This window comes from Notothenia rossii, assembly GCF_949606895.1.
Source record: "Notothenia rossii genome assembly, chromosome: 6".
Lineage (NCBI taxonomy): Eukaryota > Metazoa > Chordata > Actinopteri > Perciformes > Nototheniidae > Notothenia > Notothenia rossii.
The window spans coordinates 730217-746086 of record NC_136909.1 but is presented as its reverse complement, the minus strand read 5'-3'; the positions used below and the strand labels follow the sequence as shown (position 1 = coordinate 746086).

At 49.7% G+C, this 15870-nt stretch overlaps 1 protein-coding gene across 1 annotated transcript in view; it reads right to left on the bottom strand.

Moving 5' to 3' along the window:
- Nucleotides 1-1001: 1001 nt before the first annotated feature.
- Nucleotides 1002-15870, bottom strand: part of card9 (caspase recruitment domain family, member 9) — a 25758-nt gene continuing 10889 nt past the window's right edge. The window contains exons 6-16 of the mRNA XM_079690426.1: nt 14369-14575; nt 13981-14064; nt 13553-13669; nt 13178-13270; nt 9148-9253; nt 8830-8858; nt 2562-2750; nt 2344-2392; nt 1936-2036; nt 1637-1686; nt 1002-1553 (exon numbers count right to left, since the gene is read on the bottom strand). Coding sequence (XP_079546552.1) covers nt 1460-1553; nt 1637-1686; nt 1936-2036; nt 2344-2392; nt 2562-2750; nt 8830-8858; nt 9148-9253; nt 13178-13270; nt 13553-13669; nt 13981-14064; nt 14369-14575 — 1119 coding nt within the window. The 3' untranslated portion in view covers nt 1002-1459. The remainder of the gene's footprint in view (nt 1554-1636; nt 1687-1935; nt 2037-2343; nt 2393-2561; nt 2751-8829; nt 8859-9147; nt 9254-13177; nt 13271-13552; nt 13670-13980; nt 14065-14368; nt 14576-15870) is intronic.

The following is a 15870-nucleotide window of genomic DNA, read 5'->3' as shown; positions in this document are numbered from 1 at the left end:
AACCGCCTGCTGCTTCCCCTCCTCTCTCCTCGGTTCCCCTCCTCTCTCCTCGGCTCCCCTCCTCGACTCTTCCGCTCGCATCTCCTGTGGGCGGGACTAAGACACGAGGATAGGAGTCGAGGATAGGAGTCGAGGAGGGGAATTAGTGAAATGAGAAAGGGCCAAAGAGCCGACGAGACGCAAAATGGCTCGAGAGGGGACCGTCACTTCCGGTTTCAGGACTTCAAAATAAAAGCACGAAGGATTTCCTAAGACAATGCCATCATATCTTTTTAAGATGAGATAAGATATGCTTTTTATTGTTTGATGCAGAAGCATGTTAAAACAAGGCGTCACACAGAGATGTAAAAATAAGCAGAACAGAAACAAACATTAAATATACATTTCTCAAAATAGAAACATAACAGAACTAAGATTAAGATATAAAAACTATTTCTATTATCTGATAAAAGACAGTATAAAGCGTATACAAACCCCTCCGACCGGACCACCCCGACTGATCTGTATCCCAGCAAGCTCGTGAGAAAAGACTTATCAACGAGGCTTCTCCCGATACAGACTGTCTTCGTTCCCCTCGCGTACTCTTCACAACACGCAGAGACAAACATTACGAGGGTATGGACAGGAAGAATCCGTCAGAAAGATTCTAAAAGTGCACGAAGGCACACACGACAAGTTAAAGTGGACCTATCATGCAATATTTGAATAATATATTGTAGGGCCATACCTATATAAGGTATATTTATAAGTTTTATTTTTCAAAATACCAAACAGATCATGTATTTTAGCCATGCCTCATTTTGCCTCACTCCAGCTCTGTCTTTGCATGAGCTGGAGCTGACCCCCCACCCCCCTGCAAAGGAGGGGGCGAGGCACAAGCGTCATGTTACTATGCTGTTACTATGCTGTTGCCATGCTGTTGCTATGCTGTTGCCATGCCACGGCAACCTTTCATTCCCCTGATAGCTGGAGAGTTGACCATACAGGCGAGTGCACTCTGTGACATCATAGAGGTGCAAATCAGAATCCACATGTATCAGATCCGTTGCAGCCCCGTTTTTAGAGATTTGGGTATGGAGGAAAAAAGAGATGGTTGTATTTTCTGACACTTGGTGAGTTCCCTGGAACACCGGGGATTCATGTATAAAAGACGTACAAAAGTGCATTTTGCATGATAGGTCCCCTTTAAGCTATCCACGCTAGGCAAGGCTAGCATAGCCATAGCTGGACCAAGGGTACAGGATTGTGTTGAAAAAGGACCAGCATGCACCTGGATGGGCCTTTGGTTTTTCACCAGAGCAAGAGAGGCTGTGTGATGGACCCAGTGGGCTAGTGGTCCTGTGTGATGGTCCCAGTGGGCTGGTGGTCCTGTGTGATGGTCCCAGTGGGCTGGTGGTCCTGTGTGATGGTCCCAGTGGGCTGGTGGTCCTATGTGATGGTCGCAGTGGGCTGGTGGTCTTCAGTCAGAGTCGGTGATGTCACTGATGCTGCTGTCGTCAAGGTTACCGGCTGTGTAATCCTTAGCAACCAGCTTCGACCTGACGGCTCGCTTCCTGTTGTCATGGATACAGGAAAAGACACTGTGACGACTGCAGAAATATTTCAATTTAATTTAAAAAAAGAATCAAAGACTCACCTGAAATTTCGCTGCCTTCTATAGGTGAGACAGCCACCTGTCTCCTCGTCCTAGAGACAGACGGACAGACAGACAGCCAGACAGAGAGACAGACGGACGGACAGACAGACAGACAGACAGACAGACAGACAGACAGACAGAGAGACAGACGGACAGACAGCCAGACAGAGAGACAGACGGACGGACAGACAGACAGACAGACAGACAGACAGATATTAATATGTTGTGTTTCGGTGGTTTTTCCTAGATTTGTGATTCTTTAGTGATTTAAACAGGAGCAGAAGCCTCAGGTAGATTACCCTTGATGCAGCAGTGCTGGGCTCCTGCTTGGACTCAGCGGCGCCCACTACAGGTGGGTTATGTTTCTGCTCCTCGTTCTCCCCCGACGTCCCGCTGCTGCCTGAACAGACAACAGGAACACTTTCACTTTTACGGCTGTTGGAGGGGAGCCTGAACGCACCATCTGACCTAAAACCCTGACAACGACTTTGACACAGATCAAGTGTTTTACCCTCAGATCCTTTCCAAAGCTTCAGGGCTTCAGAGCCACAGCTACAGCATGGTTATGGCTACGAGCATCCTCAAGGTCCTCTATTATACCCTCATTCAACCATATATCACAGGTCTCAGATGTATACAGAACCTGTCTCTGATTGGCTGAAACACAAGGGGGTTACCTTGGTCGGTGATTGGCTAAAGACACTCACCTTTAGCACCACTCCCTGTGGACTCCTCCTCCTCACTGCTCCTCTCCCCCTGAGAGAGGGAGCATCATGACATCATCACATCATCATCACATCATCATGACATCATCATGACATCATCCTTACATCATCATGACATCATCACATCATCATGACATCATCATGACATCATCACATCATCACATCATCATGTCCTCAACCCCCCCCCCCCCCCTCCTCACCAGGTGAGTGTTGCAGGTGAGTCTGCGGAGGCGTGTCCTCAGCTGTAACTCCTCCCCCTGTGACCTCAGCAGCAGCAGCTCAAGCCTATCGGATTGCTCGCTGAGCTGCCTGACCTGTTCCCTGCACTGATCCTTCTCCTGGAGGAGCAGCCGAGCCTCCTCCAGCTGCTGCGCCCGGGACGCCACCGCCTGGAGGAGAACCACATGATAACAATAGAGCCTGGAGGAGAACCACATGATAACAACAGAGCCTGGAGGAGAACCACATAATAACAACAGAGCCTGGAGGAGAACCACATGATAACAACAGAGCCTGGAGGAGAACCACATGATAACAACAGAGCCTGGAGGAGAACCACATGATAACAACAGAGCCTGGAGGAGAACCACATGATAACAAGAGAGCCTGGAGGAGAACCACATGATAACAACAGAGCCTGGAGGAGAACCACATAATAACAACAGAGCCTGGAGGAGAACCACATGATAACAACAGAGCCTGGAGGAGAACCACATGATAACAACAGAGCCTGGAGGAGAACCACATGATAACAACAGAGCCTGGAGGAGAACCACATGATAACAACAGAGCCTGGAGGAGAACCACATGATAACAAGAGAGCCTGGAGGAGAACCACATGATAACAACAGAGCCTGGAGGAGAACCACATGATAACAACAGAGCCTGGAGGAGAACGATAGTTACGTCTGTAACTACGGTTCTATGAGTCCCGGATGACCACCAGAGGCGGTGCTTTAGCACTGGATATGTCCATCGTGTGCATGTGCAGCTCGAGTACCAATAACAACAGTCACCTGTGACCCACGTGACACCGGCTATATCAGCTGGTGTCGTCAGAGGATCTGTTCCCAGAATCTTCTCGCGTTTACATAAGAATTCTGAGTGACAGAAAACTCTGGCGGTCATCCGGGACTCATAGCACCGTAGTTACAGACGTAACTATCGCTCTATTTCGTCCCTACTGACCGCCAGAGGCGGTGCTTTAGCACTGGATGACTTATACCAACCATGTCATGAAGAATAAAAGCGCTTGCTCACTGCTGGAAGCAGCGGAGCTCGGCAAAAGGACCACGCCCAAAAGATGGGGAGTGGCGACATTAACCCGATAAAACCTGGAGAATGTGCCAGAAGATGGCCCCCACGCCGCGGCGCAGATGGTCTCCAGGGGCACCCCTCTCAGGGCAGCACAAGATGTTGAGATGCTCCTTGTAGAGTGGCATCTCAGCCCTGATGGCAAGGGGCGGCATGTGAGATGGTATCGACAACCCAGTGGGGCAGCCGCTGTTTAGAGGGCACAACCTCTTTTAGTGCTGCCATGGCAAACGAAGAGCTCCGTAGCATCAATATAAGCCCTTAGGGCACCCGCAGGGCACAGCAACTCCGACGTGCCGTTCTCCTGAATGTCAAAGCGTGCCAGCTGGACAGGCTGATTGAAGAGGGTTTGTGGAAGCACCTTGGCAGGAACACCACATTTTCCCAAAGGCAACACCTGAGAGTCCCACCTCTGGCATGCATCGCTCACGGAGAGGGCGTGCAACTCCCCAACTCGCTTCCTTGAGGCTATGGCAAGCAGAAATGCTGCCTTCGTGGATGACCCTTAAGCCCCAGGGGCTCGAAGGGAGGAGATGATAGGGCATCCGGCAGCAGGGACAGGGCCCGAGCCGGAGCCCTCGGGGTGCTAGGGGGACACTGCCGTAAAGGCCCTCTCGGGAAGAGGGTCCTGTGGCACCCCACCGTGGCGCCGTCGACCCGAACATGTCGGGCAGAAATAGCAGCCACCTAAACTCTTAAAGTGGAGTGAGAACGTCCACTATCTAAGAAGGGATGGAAGTCTGGGCAACAGTGGGCATGTTGTCCGAAGGAACAAGCCCATGCTTGCCCCCCAGTTGGGGTAAAAAGTGCGTGAGTGCAAGCTGCACAGCCCGAAGCTCTAGCACGTTAAAATGGCGTGCACCCTCCTGGGCAGACCACTGACCCTGAACAGTCCTGCCCTGCCACACTGCACCCCAACCTGAGAGACATGCATCTGCAGTGACAGTCTCCCGGCGGGATGGGATGGCGCCCCAAGGCACGCCCATCAAAAGATAGGCCCCTCCAGCGGGACAGAGAGTGGAGGCACCGCTGAGACACCCTGACTCTTCTGTGCCTGTGCCACTTGGCGTCCAAGTGGAGGCTGTTCAGCCCCATTTGCATGGGGTGCAGCGACAGCAGGCCTAAGGGCAGCCGTTGGTCCGCCACAGAGCCGGAGGAACTGAATGTAAGGCACCATCTTGCCCAGCCTGAAGATGGGAAAAAGGTGGAAAATGTCGTCCACACGACGAGGTGACAGGTAGGCCCTCATGGCGGCCGAATCTAGGACCATCCTCAGGTAAGTGACCTGTTGGGAAGGGTCCAGGCAACTCTTCCCGGTGTTTACTGTTAGACCCAACCGGGCTACGTGAGATAAAAGGCGAAACCAGCCAATCGTCTAAATACGGCAGGACCTCCACACCCTGCACCTGCAGGGGTGCGAGAGCTGCCGCCACAACCCTTGTGAACACCCTTGGAGAGAGGGAGAGACCAAAGGGAAGCACCCAGAACTGATAGTGTCGGCCCTCAAAGGCAAACCTCAAGAACTTCCGGTGGTGAGATGCAACCGGCACATGGGAGTAGGAATCCCTCAAGTCCACGGTTGCGAACCACTCCCCCTGTGCATGTGCTGTGGTCAGCATATGGAATGGCAGCACCTTCAGGAATCTGTCGTTTCCTCTGAGGTCCAAGATCAGACGAAATCCGGCGACTTTCTTGCTCAAGAGAAAGTACGTAGAGTAGAACCCCCCGAGCTGAGCAGAGGGTCTACTGGCTCGATTGTGCCCTTGGCCAAGAGGAAGGACAACTCTTGGGCCAGAGCTAATGCCTTCGCCGGATCGCTAACAACTGTGATTTTGACCCGGCCGAAGGCTAGGGGCCGGAACTGCATTTCATACACCTGGGTTAAGGTGGAACCACCCAAGGGCCGTAAGTACAGGCAGCCCAGTAACTGAGCTGCTGCTGGGAAAAGCAGCCGACGACCGGCCCCGAGACTTCGGCATAGAACCGTAGTTACAGTAGTAACCGTGGCTAGTGTCAGCCAAACGGCTAACACTAGCAATAATATAATATTGGGAGGGATGAAACCATCTTTCATGGCCACACATGCAGAGCACACAGCACACACAGTGAAGATTGTTCTCTGCATCTAACCCACCCTAGTGCTAGGAGTCTACTACTAGGAGCAGTAAATACGATATAGTTAGGCAGGATCTTTGAAGTAGGGGTATCTCAAAGATTTTGAGATACCCCTACCCGAGGTAGAAGAAAACACAACAATGATTTTTCTTATCTTTGGGGTCTCCCATTAATGAAATTGATTATTGTCACATTTTATTTTGGTTGTTCTTTAGAACGACTCCAATCCCTGAAAAAGAGCCAAATTAGACCAGGCCGAATGGGAAAGGTGACAAGAAAGCCCTTCAGAAGGATCACTCTTTTCCTCTTCAGATTTGTTGAGGTAGGAACCAGGTGGCTGTCCTACATCACCAACTAGTCAGACAATTATTTACCCAAAAGAGTACTGAATTATAGTCCTGTAAACTTAGCTTTGGTTTAGACGGAAATTGTACTTTTTGGTGATAGGAACATAGGACTCCATCACTTTTCTCTCATTTATCATAAAAACAGAAATCCCTAAAGATTATACCATCACTGAATTGTCTAGGGAGCTATTGAACACTAACCAGTGGTTGTATGTAAATATCTGGTACAGTTCTATTGCAAATGAGATTTCTTTAGACATAGGCCTACCTCTTCTGGTGACTATTAGCTGGGAGAGGGTGCGGGGACACAGCCATCACCCACAAAGTTGACACAAACCTGTCCGTTGAGGCTCTGCGCAGCCGGCCACAGCTCCTGGAAGATGAGTCAACGACCCGCGGCTCCGACTGGATCAGTCGCAAAGCTGCACGCGGCCAGCTGCATGCAGAGAGATCCCTCAGATCAAACGTTCAAACTGAACGCTGTAGGCTACAATAATGTAGACACGGTACTCTCGCGCAGTGAGGAGATGAAAGGAACAGATCCTCTGACGACACCGGCAGATATAGCCGGTGTCACGTGGGTCACAGGTGACTTTGTTGTTATTGGTACTCGAGCTGCGCATGCGCACGATGGACATATCCAGTGCTAAAGCACCGCCTCTGGGGCATCATTTATAACGCCGTGCGTAGGATTCCGGTGGGAAGGTTGCTCACGTAGTAGAAATCCAAAAAATAGGTACATACATTTTCCGACATTTTACGATTCACCAAACATTGCGTACCGGCGAGGAAAGTACGTACGGCACTCCCTACGCCGGTTTCCCTTTATAGATCACAATCGACTCGAATGGGTGAGGGAATGCTCCGGTTTTGGGACAAAATGAACATGGGATCACTCCGGTCATTGCACGTACTTCGTCTCAATGGAATATTAACGGTCAGATTGAATACAACATCGACCCAATTTCTCCGGTCAATGGCGGGAGAGTTTTGAAAGTGACAAAACACTGTTCCACACATTTAAAAACAATTAAACAATTAACAATGTTTACCCAGGATTCAGGCACCTCCCTGGCTTGTAAAATGCGGTGATGCGCCCTGGAGGTATCAGACTATTTCAAACATGTATACCCAGGATTCAATCACTTTTCTGGCTTGTAAAGTGCTGTGAAGCCTGTTCTCTGGGTGCGCTCTGTGGGGGCGTCTCGCAGAGCTGCTCCCTCCTCTCTGGCTGCTGCGCTCTGCCTGCTGCTGCGGGTAGAAAAGCCATGTGCATCACCCTGGATCTCTGCATGTGTGTGTGCCTGTGAGTCTGAGGCCCTCACAGCAGCGACTCTGCTGTTTTTACCTTCTTGTCCATTTCGTGAGTCAAATGTTAACGAAATGGACAGACTTCCGTCCTTAAATGCACTTTTAACACTCAATGTACCCACGTGTGAGATGAAGCAGCCTGTCCTCTCGTCTGGGTGTGCGCTTTCTGTGGGGTCTCGCAGCCCGCTCCTCCCCGGCTGCTGCTTCTGTGTTGTGCTCTCACCCCCTCTACTCTCACCGCTTTTCCCCGCCTTTCGGAGACTTATTGCTGGGTAGAAAAGCCATGTGCATCACCCTGGATCTCTGCATGTGTCTGCCTGTGAGTCTGAGACCCTCACAGCAGTGATTACGGAGGGGAGGCTGCAGGAACAGTTTCCAGCCCGCTTCTCCCCGGCTGCTGCTGCTGCTGTGCTGCGCTCTCACACCCTCTACAGATTCTAAATGACCCATTTTAATTGAAAACTGAATTAAAACAGAGCGCCCCCGAGCTTTGCAACTAATCTACCCACGATTCCAGCTCCTTTCCTGGGTTTAAATGATTTATTTTATCATTAATATGGTTCCTTAACACAATGCACATAGTCTGGAGCTCACTGGGGTCATGCTTTAATCAGGGCATTTTAACACTTTTTTCCATGAAAATGATTTTATTCACTATCATGGGGCTATAAAAATCAAATTCCGGGTAATTCGGAGTTCAATTGTACCTGTTACTATTTTAATTTATTTGTATTATATATGTTTGGACTATAAAAGTGACATTTTTGGATGACTTTGTCAGTTATGGAGCTTATCCCACAAATCTGGAGGTTCCAGGCCGAATTTGGGAGCTCATAGGCGGCCTGCCATGCGCCCCCACCCGTGGAAAGAAGAAAAAATGAAAGAAAACGGTCAATTATATCTTAAAATAATCAAAAATGAAGTTTTGGAAAAAAATGTGTATTTTTTCTGAGTACCAACGAGAGAGGGGCTTTGAAAAGCTCAACCCTTCGGCGCTTCGGGCCAAAGCCCCGGACACTTTTCCACCCCCCCCCCCGTTGCAACTTACAACGGAGAGGGGGATTCAAGCCTCCCTTCTCCGTCCAAAAAAATTCATTCATTATTTTCAGACTACAGTCTGCACGAAATCGAATCTCAGTTTTTGATAGGACTCAGAAATAAACGGCTGCGAAACATCATGGAGGAATTCATCCGCTGTATGTGCACTCTGGCTCGGATACATTTGTTGCCCGGAGACCCCCCAGCATGGTTCTCACCTTGTCTCTCCCTCTGATCACCTCCTCACCTTGTCTACCCCCCCTCACTTGACTCCCCCCCCCCTCACTTGACTCCCCCCCCCCTCACCTTGACTCCCCCCCCTCACCTTGTCTCCCCCCCTCACCTTGTCACTCTCTCTGATCACCTCCTCACCTTGTCTCCCCCCTCCTCACCTTGACCCCCCCCCCTCACCTTGACCCCCCCCCCCTCACCTTGTCTCCCCCCCCTCACCTTGTCACTCTCTCTGATCACCTCCTCACCTTGTCTCCCCCCTCCTCACCTTGACCCCCCCCCCCCTCACCTTGACTCCCCCCCCTCACCTTGTCTCCCCCCCTCACCTTGTCACTCTCTCTGATCACCTCCTCACCTTGTCTCCCCCCTCCTCACTTGACCCCCCCCCTCACCTTGACCCCCCCCCCTCACCTTGACTCCCCCCCCTCACCTTGTCTCTCTTGGCGGAGGGTCTGTTTGTTTCGTTGTCGGAACATCCTGGCGTCTCCTTTCAGCTGAGCGGAGATCAGCTCCAGCTCCTCCTTCTCCTCCTCGCTCTGAACACAGAGGGGGGGGGGGGGTCAGCATCCCAACACAAACACACAACAACAAAAACACAAACACACAACAACAAAAACACAAACACACAACAACACAAACACACAAACACACAACAACACAAACACACAACAACAAAAACACACAACAACACAACAACACCACCACAACAACAACAACAACACACAACACAAACACAAACACACAACAACACAAACACACAACAACACAAACAACAACAACAACAACACACAACACAAACACAAACACACAACAACACAAACACACAACAACACAAACAACAACAACAACAACACACAACACAAACACAAACACACAACAACACAAACACACAACAACAAAAACACAAACACAAACACACAACAACACAAACACACAACAACAAAAACACAAACACACAACAACACAAACACACAAACACACAACAACACAAACACACAACAACAAAAACACACAACAACACAACAACACCACCACAACAACAACAACAACACACAACACAAACACAAACACACAACAACACAAACACACAACAACACAAACAACAACAACAACAACACACAACACAAACACAAACACACAACAACACAAACACACAACAACACAAACAACAACAACAACAACACACAACACAAACACACAACAACACAAACACACAACAACAAAAACACAAACACAAACACACAACAACACAAACACACAACAACAAAAACACAAACACACAACAACACAAACACACAACAACACAAACACACAACAACAAAAACACACAACAACACAACAACACCACCACAACAACAACAACAACACAAACACAAACACAAACACACAACAACACAAACACACAACAACACAAACAACAACAACAACAACACACAACACAAACACAAACACACAACAACACAAACACACAACAACACAAACAACAACAACAACAACACCACAACAACACAAACACACACACACACACACACACACACACACACACACAAACACACAACAACACAAACACACCACAACACAACACAAACAACAACAACAACACCACAACAACAACACAAACACACAACAACACAACACAAACAACAACAACAACAACAACACCACAACAACAACACAAACACACAACAACACAAACATACAACAACACAACAACAAAAACACCACAACAACACAAACACACAACACAACAACAACAACAACACAAACAAACAACAACAACAACACCACAACAACACAAACACACAATACAAACACACAACAACACAACAACACAAACATACAACAACAAAAACACACAACACAACAACACAAACAACAACAATAACAACACCACAACAACAACACCAACAACCCAAACAACAACACAACAACAACACACAACACAAACACACAACAACACAAACACACAACAACAAAAACACACAACAACACAACAACACCACCACAACAACAACACACAACACAAACACACAACAACACAAACACACAATAACACAAACAACAACAACAACACCACAACACACACACACACACACACACACACACACACACACACACACACACACACAGCACACAACACACAACAACACAAACAACAACAACAACAACACCACAACAACACAAACACACAACAACACAACACAAACAACAACAACAACACCACAACAACAACACAAACACACAACAACACAAACATACAATAACACAACAACACAACAAAAAAAACACCACAACAACACAAACACACAACACAACAACAGTAACAACAACAACAACACAAACAAACAACAACAACAACACCACAGCAACACAAACACACAATACAAACACACAACAACACAACAACACAAACATACAACAACACAAACACACAACACAACAACACAAACAACAACACAAAAACACAACAACACAAACACACAACAACAACAAAAACAACAACACCACAACAACACAAAACACACAAAAACACAACACAAACACAAACACACAACAACACAAACAACAACAACAACAACAACAACAACAACAACACCACAACAACAACACAAACACACAACAACACAACAACATAAACACACAACAACACAAACACAAACACACAACAACACAACACAAACAACAACAACAACAACACCACCACAACAACACAAACACACAATAACACAACAACAAAAACACACAACAACACAAACACACAATAACATAACACAACAACAACAACAACAACAACACAACAATACAACAACACAAACAACAACAACAACAACAACAACAACAACAACACAACAACACAAAAACACAACAACACAACACACAACAACACAAACAACTACCCCTGTACAAGCTACCTCTCTCAGCTTTAGAGGTCTCCTATCCCCCCCTCTCTTCCAGCTGTTACTAAGGACATGTCTCTGAAGTGTCCTGCTCCAAACCCCAAACAGATCCTTCTAGCCCCCCCCCCCCTCTCTTCCAGCTGTTACTAAGGACATGTCTCTGAAGTGTCCTGCTCCAAACCCCAAACAGATCCTTGTAGCCCCCCCCTCTCTTCCAGCTGTTACTAAGGACATGTCTCTGAAGTGTCCTGCTCCAAACCCCAAACAGATCCTTGTAGCCCCCCCCCCTCTCTTCCAGCTGTTACTAAGGACATGTCTCTGAAGTGTCCTGCTCCAAACCCCAAACAGATCCTTGTAGCCCCCCCCCCCCTCTCTTCCAGCTGTTACTAAGGACATGTCTCTGAAGTGTCCTGCTCCAAACCCCAAACAGATCCTTGTAGCCCCCCCCTCTCTTCCAGCTGTTACTAAGGACATGTCTCTGAAGTGTCCTGCTCCAAACCCCAAACAGATCCTTCTAGCCCCCCCCCCCTCTCTTCCAGCTGTTACTAAGGACATGTCTCTGAAGTGTCCTGCTCCAAACCCCAAACAGACCCTTGTAGCCCCCCCCTCTCTTCCAGCTGTTACTAAGGACATGTCTCTGAAGTGTCCTGCTCCAAACCCCAAACAGATCCTTGTAGCCCCCCCCCTCTCTTCCAGCTGTTACTAAGGACATGTCTCTGAAGTGTCCTGCTCCAAACCCCAAACAGATCCTTGTAGCCCCCCCCTCTCTTCCAGCTGTTACTAAGGACATGTCTCTGAAGTGTCCTGCTCCAAACCCCAAACAGATGAGTGTTAGCATGCTAATGTAAACACAGACCATATCACTTCCAGAACACGTCTCTTTGTTTCTGACAGCAACGTTTCTGATTGGCCCGTGGGTTTAAAGCCCGCCCACATTTTAGTAATGTGGTCATAACGCAGCAAATCTGGATCAGCTCCGTTGCTCCCTGTTTTTAGAGATGTGGGTACGGAGGAGAAGAGAGAGGGGTTTATTTCCTGACACTTTGAGAGTCTCCTGACACACCGGGGACACACCGGGGACACACCGGGGACACACGGGGACACACAGGGGACACATGGGGGACACACCGTGATGTAGAGAAGACATCATAGTGCATTTTGCATGATATGAGACCTTTAACAACACTGCACATGTATTACTTTATCCTGTGTGTATATACAAACCCTCCTCACCTTGACTCTCTGCTCCTCACCTTGACTCTCTGCTCCTCACCTTGACTCTCTGCTCCTCACCTTGACTCTCTGCTCCTCACCTTGACTCTCTGCTCCTCACCTTGACTCTCTGCTCCTCACCTTGACTCTCTGCTCCTCACCTTGACTCTCTGCTCCTCCTCCTCACCTTGACTCTCTGCTCCTCCTCCTCACCTTGACTCTCTGCTCCTCACCTTGACTCTCTGCTCCTCACCTTGACTCTCTGCTCCTCACCTTGACTCTCTGCTCCTCCTCCTCACCTTGACTCTCTGCTCCTCCTCCTCACCTTGACTCTCTGCTCCTCCTCCTCACCTTGACTCTCTGCTCCTCGGCTCTGTGGAGGTCTCTCCTCAGTCTCAGCACCGAAGTGAGGATGTTGACCTGTGGAGGACTGTCCTTCTCCTGCTGCGTCTCCTGCTGTTTCTCCTGCTGCGTCTCCTGCTGTTTCTCCTGCTGCGTCTCCTGCTGTTTCTCCTGCTGTTTCTCCTGCTGCGTCTCCTGCTGTTTCTCCTGCTGCGTCTCCTGCTGTTTCTCCTGCTGTTTCTCCTGCTGCGTCTCCTGCTGTTTCTCCTGCTGTGTCTCCTGCTGTTTCTCCTGCTGTTTCTCCTGCTGCGTCTCCTGCTGCGTCTCCTGCTGTTTCTCCTGCTGTGTCTCCTGCTGTTTCTCCTGCTGTTTCTCCTGCTGCGTCTCCTCCTTCTTGCCCTCCTGTTTCTCCTGCTGCGTCTCCTCCTTCTTGCCCTCCTGTTTCTCCTGCTGTCTGTTGGGGTGGAAGAAGGTTTCTGTGGGCAGAGCCAGACTCCTGCTCTGAAAACACATTTCAAAAGGTCATGGTTTCAGAAGTCTGTTCTTAGATCTCCTCTCCTGTGTTCATGATGGAAGAGGGTCAGGGGTCAGAGGGTCAGAGGGTCAGAGGTCAGAGGGTCAGAGGGTCAGAGGGTCAGAGGGTCAGAGGGTCAGAGGGTCAGAGGGTCAGAAGGTCAGAGGGTCAGAGGGTCAGAGGGTCAGAGGGTCAGAGGCTAAGAAGATATACAGGTTGAATACAAATGTACAGTAACTAAATATAAAGCAGGAAATTAAACCAAAGTATTTGAGGAATTGAATATCAGGAGTCTCACCTCCTGCAGCGGTCTCATCGTCCTGCGTGTCAGGAGTCGAGTCTGACTCTCAGCGCGCAGCACGGTGTGTTTCAGACGCTCCACCTGCACACACACACACACACACACACACACACACACACACACACACACACACACACACACACACACACACACACACACACACACACACACACACACACACACACACACACACACACACACACACACACACACACACACACACACACAATGTAAGAAGTAGAAAGTACAGGTATTGGAGTAAAGTACTGATACCAGAAACATGTCCTTAAGTAAAGTAAAGAAGTATTTGTACTCCACTACTTCCACACACCCAGGTGAGAGGTGGTGTTTGTGCTGTGTGTAGGGGGGGGGGGGGGGGTCTCACCTCTACATGCAGGTCTCTGTTGGCCAGCAGCTGGCTGCTCCTCTCCTGGCTCAGTGTGTTGATGTCCCCCATCAGGCTGTAGTTGTGGTCCCGGAGCTGCTTCACCTCCTCGCTCAGACGCTCGCGTTCCGCTCGGATCTTATGAAGTGTCTCCGTCAGCTTCCGGAGCTCCCGGTCCCTCAGCTGCTGCTGCCGGGACCACACCTCCTGAGGGACGGAGACACGGGGTTAACCATCAGAGACAACACCTCCTGAGGGACGGAGACACGGGGTTAACCATCAGAGACAACACCTCCTGAGGGACGGAGACACGGGGTTAACCATCAGAGACAACACCTCCTGAGGGACGGAGACACGGGGTTAACCATCAGAGACAACACCTCCTGAGGGACGGAGACAGGGGTTAACCATCAGAGACAACACCTCCTGAGGGACGGAGACAGGGGGTTAACCATCAGAGACAACACCTCCTGAGGGACGGAGACAGGGGGTTAACCAGCAGAGACAACACCTCCTGAGGGACGGAGACACAGGGTTAACCAGCAGAGACAACACCTCCTGAGGGACGGAGACAGGGGGTTAACCATCAGAGACAACACCTCCTGAGGGACGGAGACAGGGGGTTAACCATCAGAGACAACACCTCCTGAGGGACGGAGACAGGGGGTTAACCATCAGAGACAACACCTCCTGAGGGACGGAGACAGGGGGTTAACCATCAGAGACAACACCTCCTGAGGGACGGAGACACAGGGTTAACCAGCAGAGACAACACCTCCTAAGGGACGGAGACAGGGGGTTAACCATCAGAGACAACACCTCCTGAGGGACGGAGACAGGGGGTTAACCATCAGAGACAACACCTCCTGAGGGACGGAGACACAGGGTTAACCAGCAGAGACAACACCTCCTGAGGGACGGAGACACAGGGTTAACCAGCAGAGACAACACCTCCTGAGGGACGGAGACAGGGGGTTAACCATCAGAGACAGCACCTCCTGAGGGACGGAGACACAGGGTTAAGCAGCAGAGACAACACCTCCTGAGGGACGGAGACACAGGGTTAACCAGCAGTGACAACACCTCCTGAGGGACGGAGACAGGGAGTTAACCAGCAGAGACAACACCTCCTGAGGGACGGAGACAGGGAGTTAACCAGCAGAGACAACACCTCCTGAGGGACGGAGACACAGGGTTAAGCAGCAGAGACAGCACCTCCTGAGGGACGGAGACAGGGAGTTAACCAGCAAAGACAACACCTCCTGAGGGACGGAGACAGGGAGTTAACCATCAGAGACAACACCTCCTGAGGGACGGAGACACAGGGTTAACCAGCAGAGACAACACCTCCTGAGGGACGGAGACACAGGGTTAACCATCAGAGACAACACCTCCTGAGGGACGGAGACAGGGAGTTAACCAGCAAAGACAACACCTCCTGAGGGACGGAGACAGGGAGTTAACCATCAGAGACAACACCTCCTGAGGGACGGAGACACAGG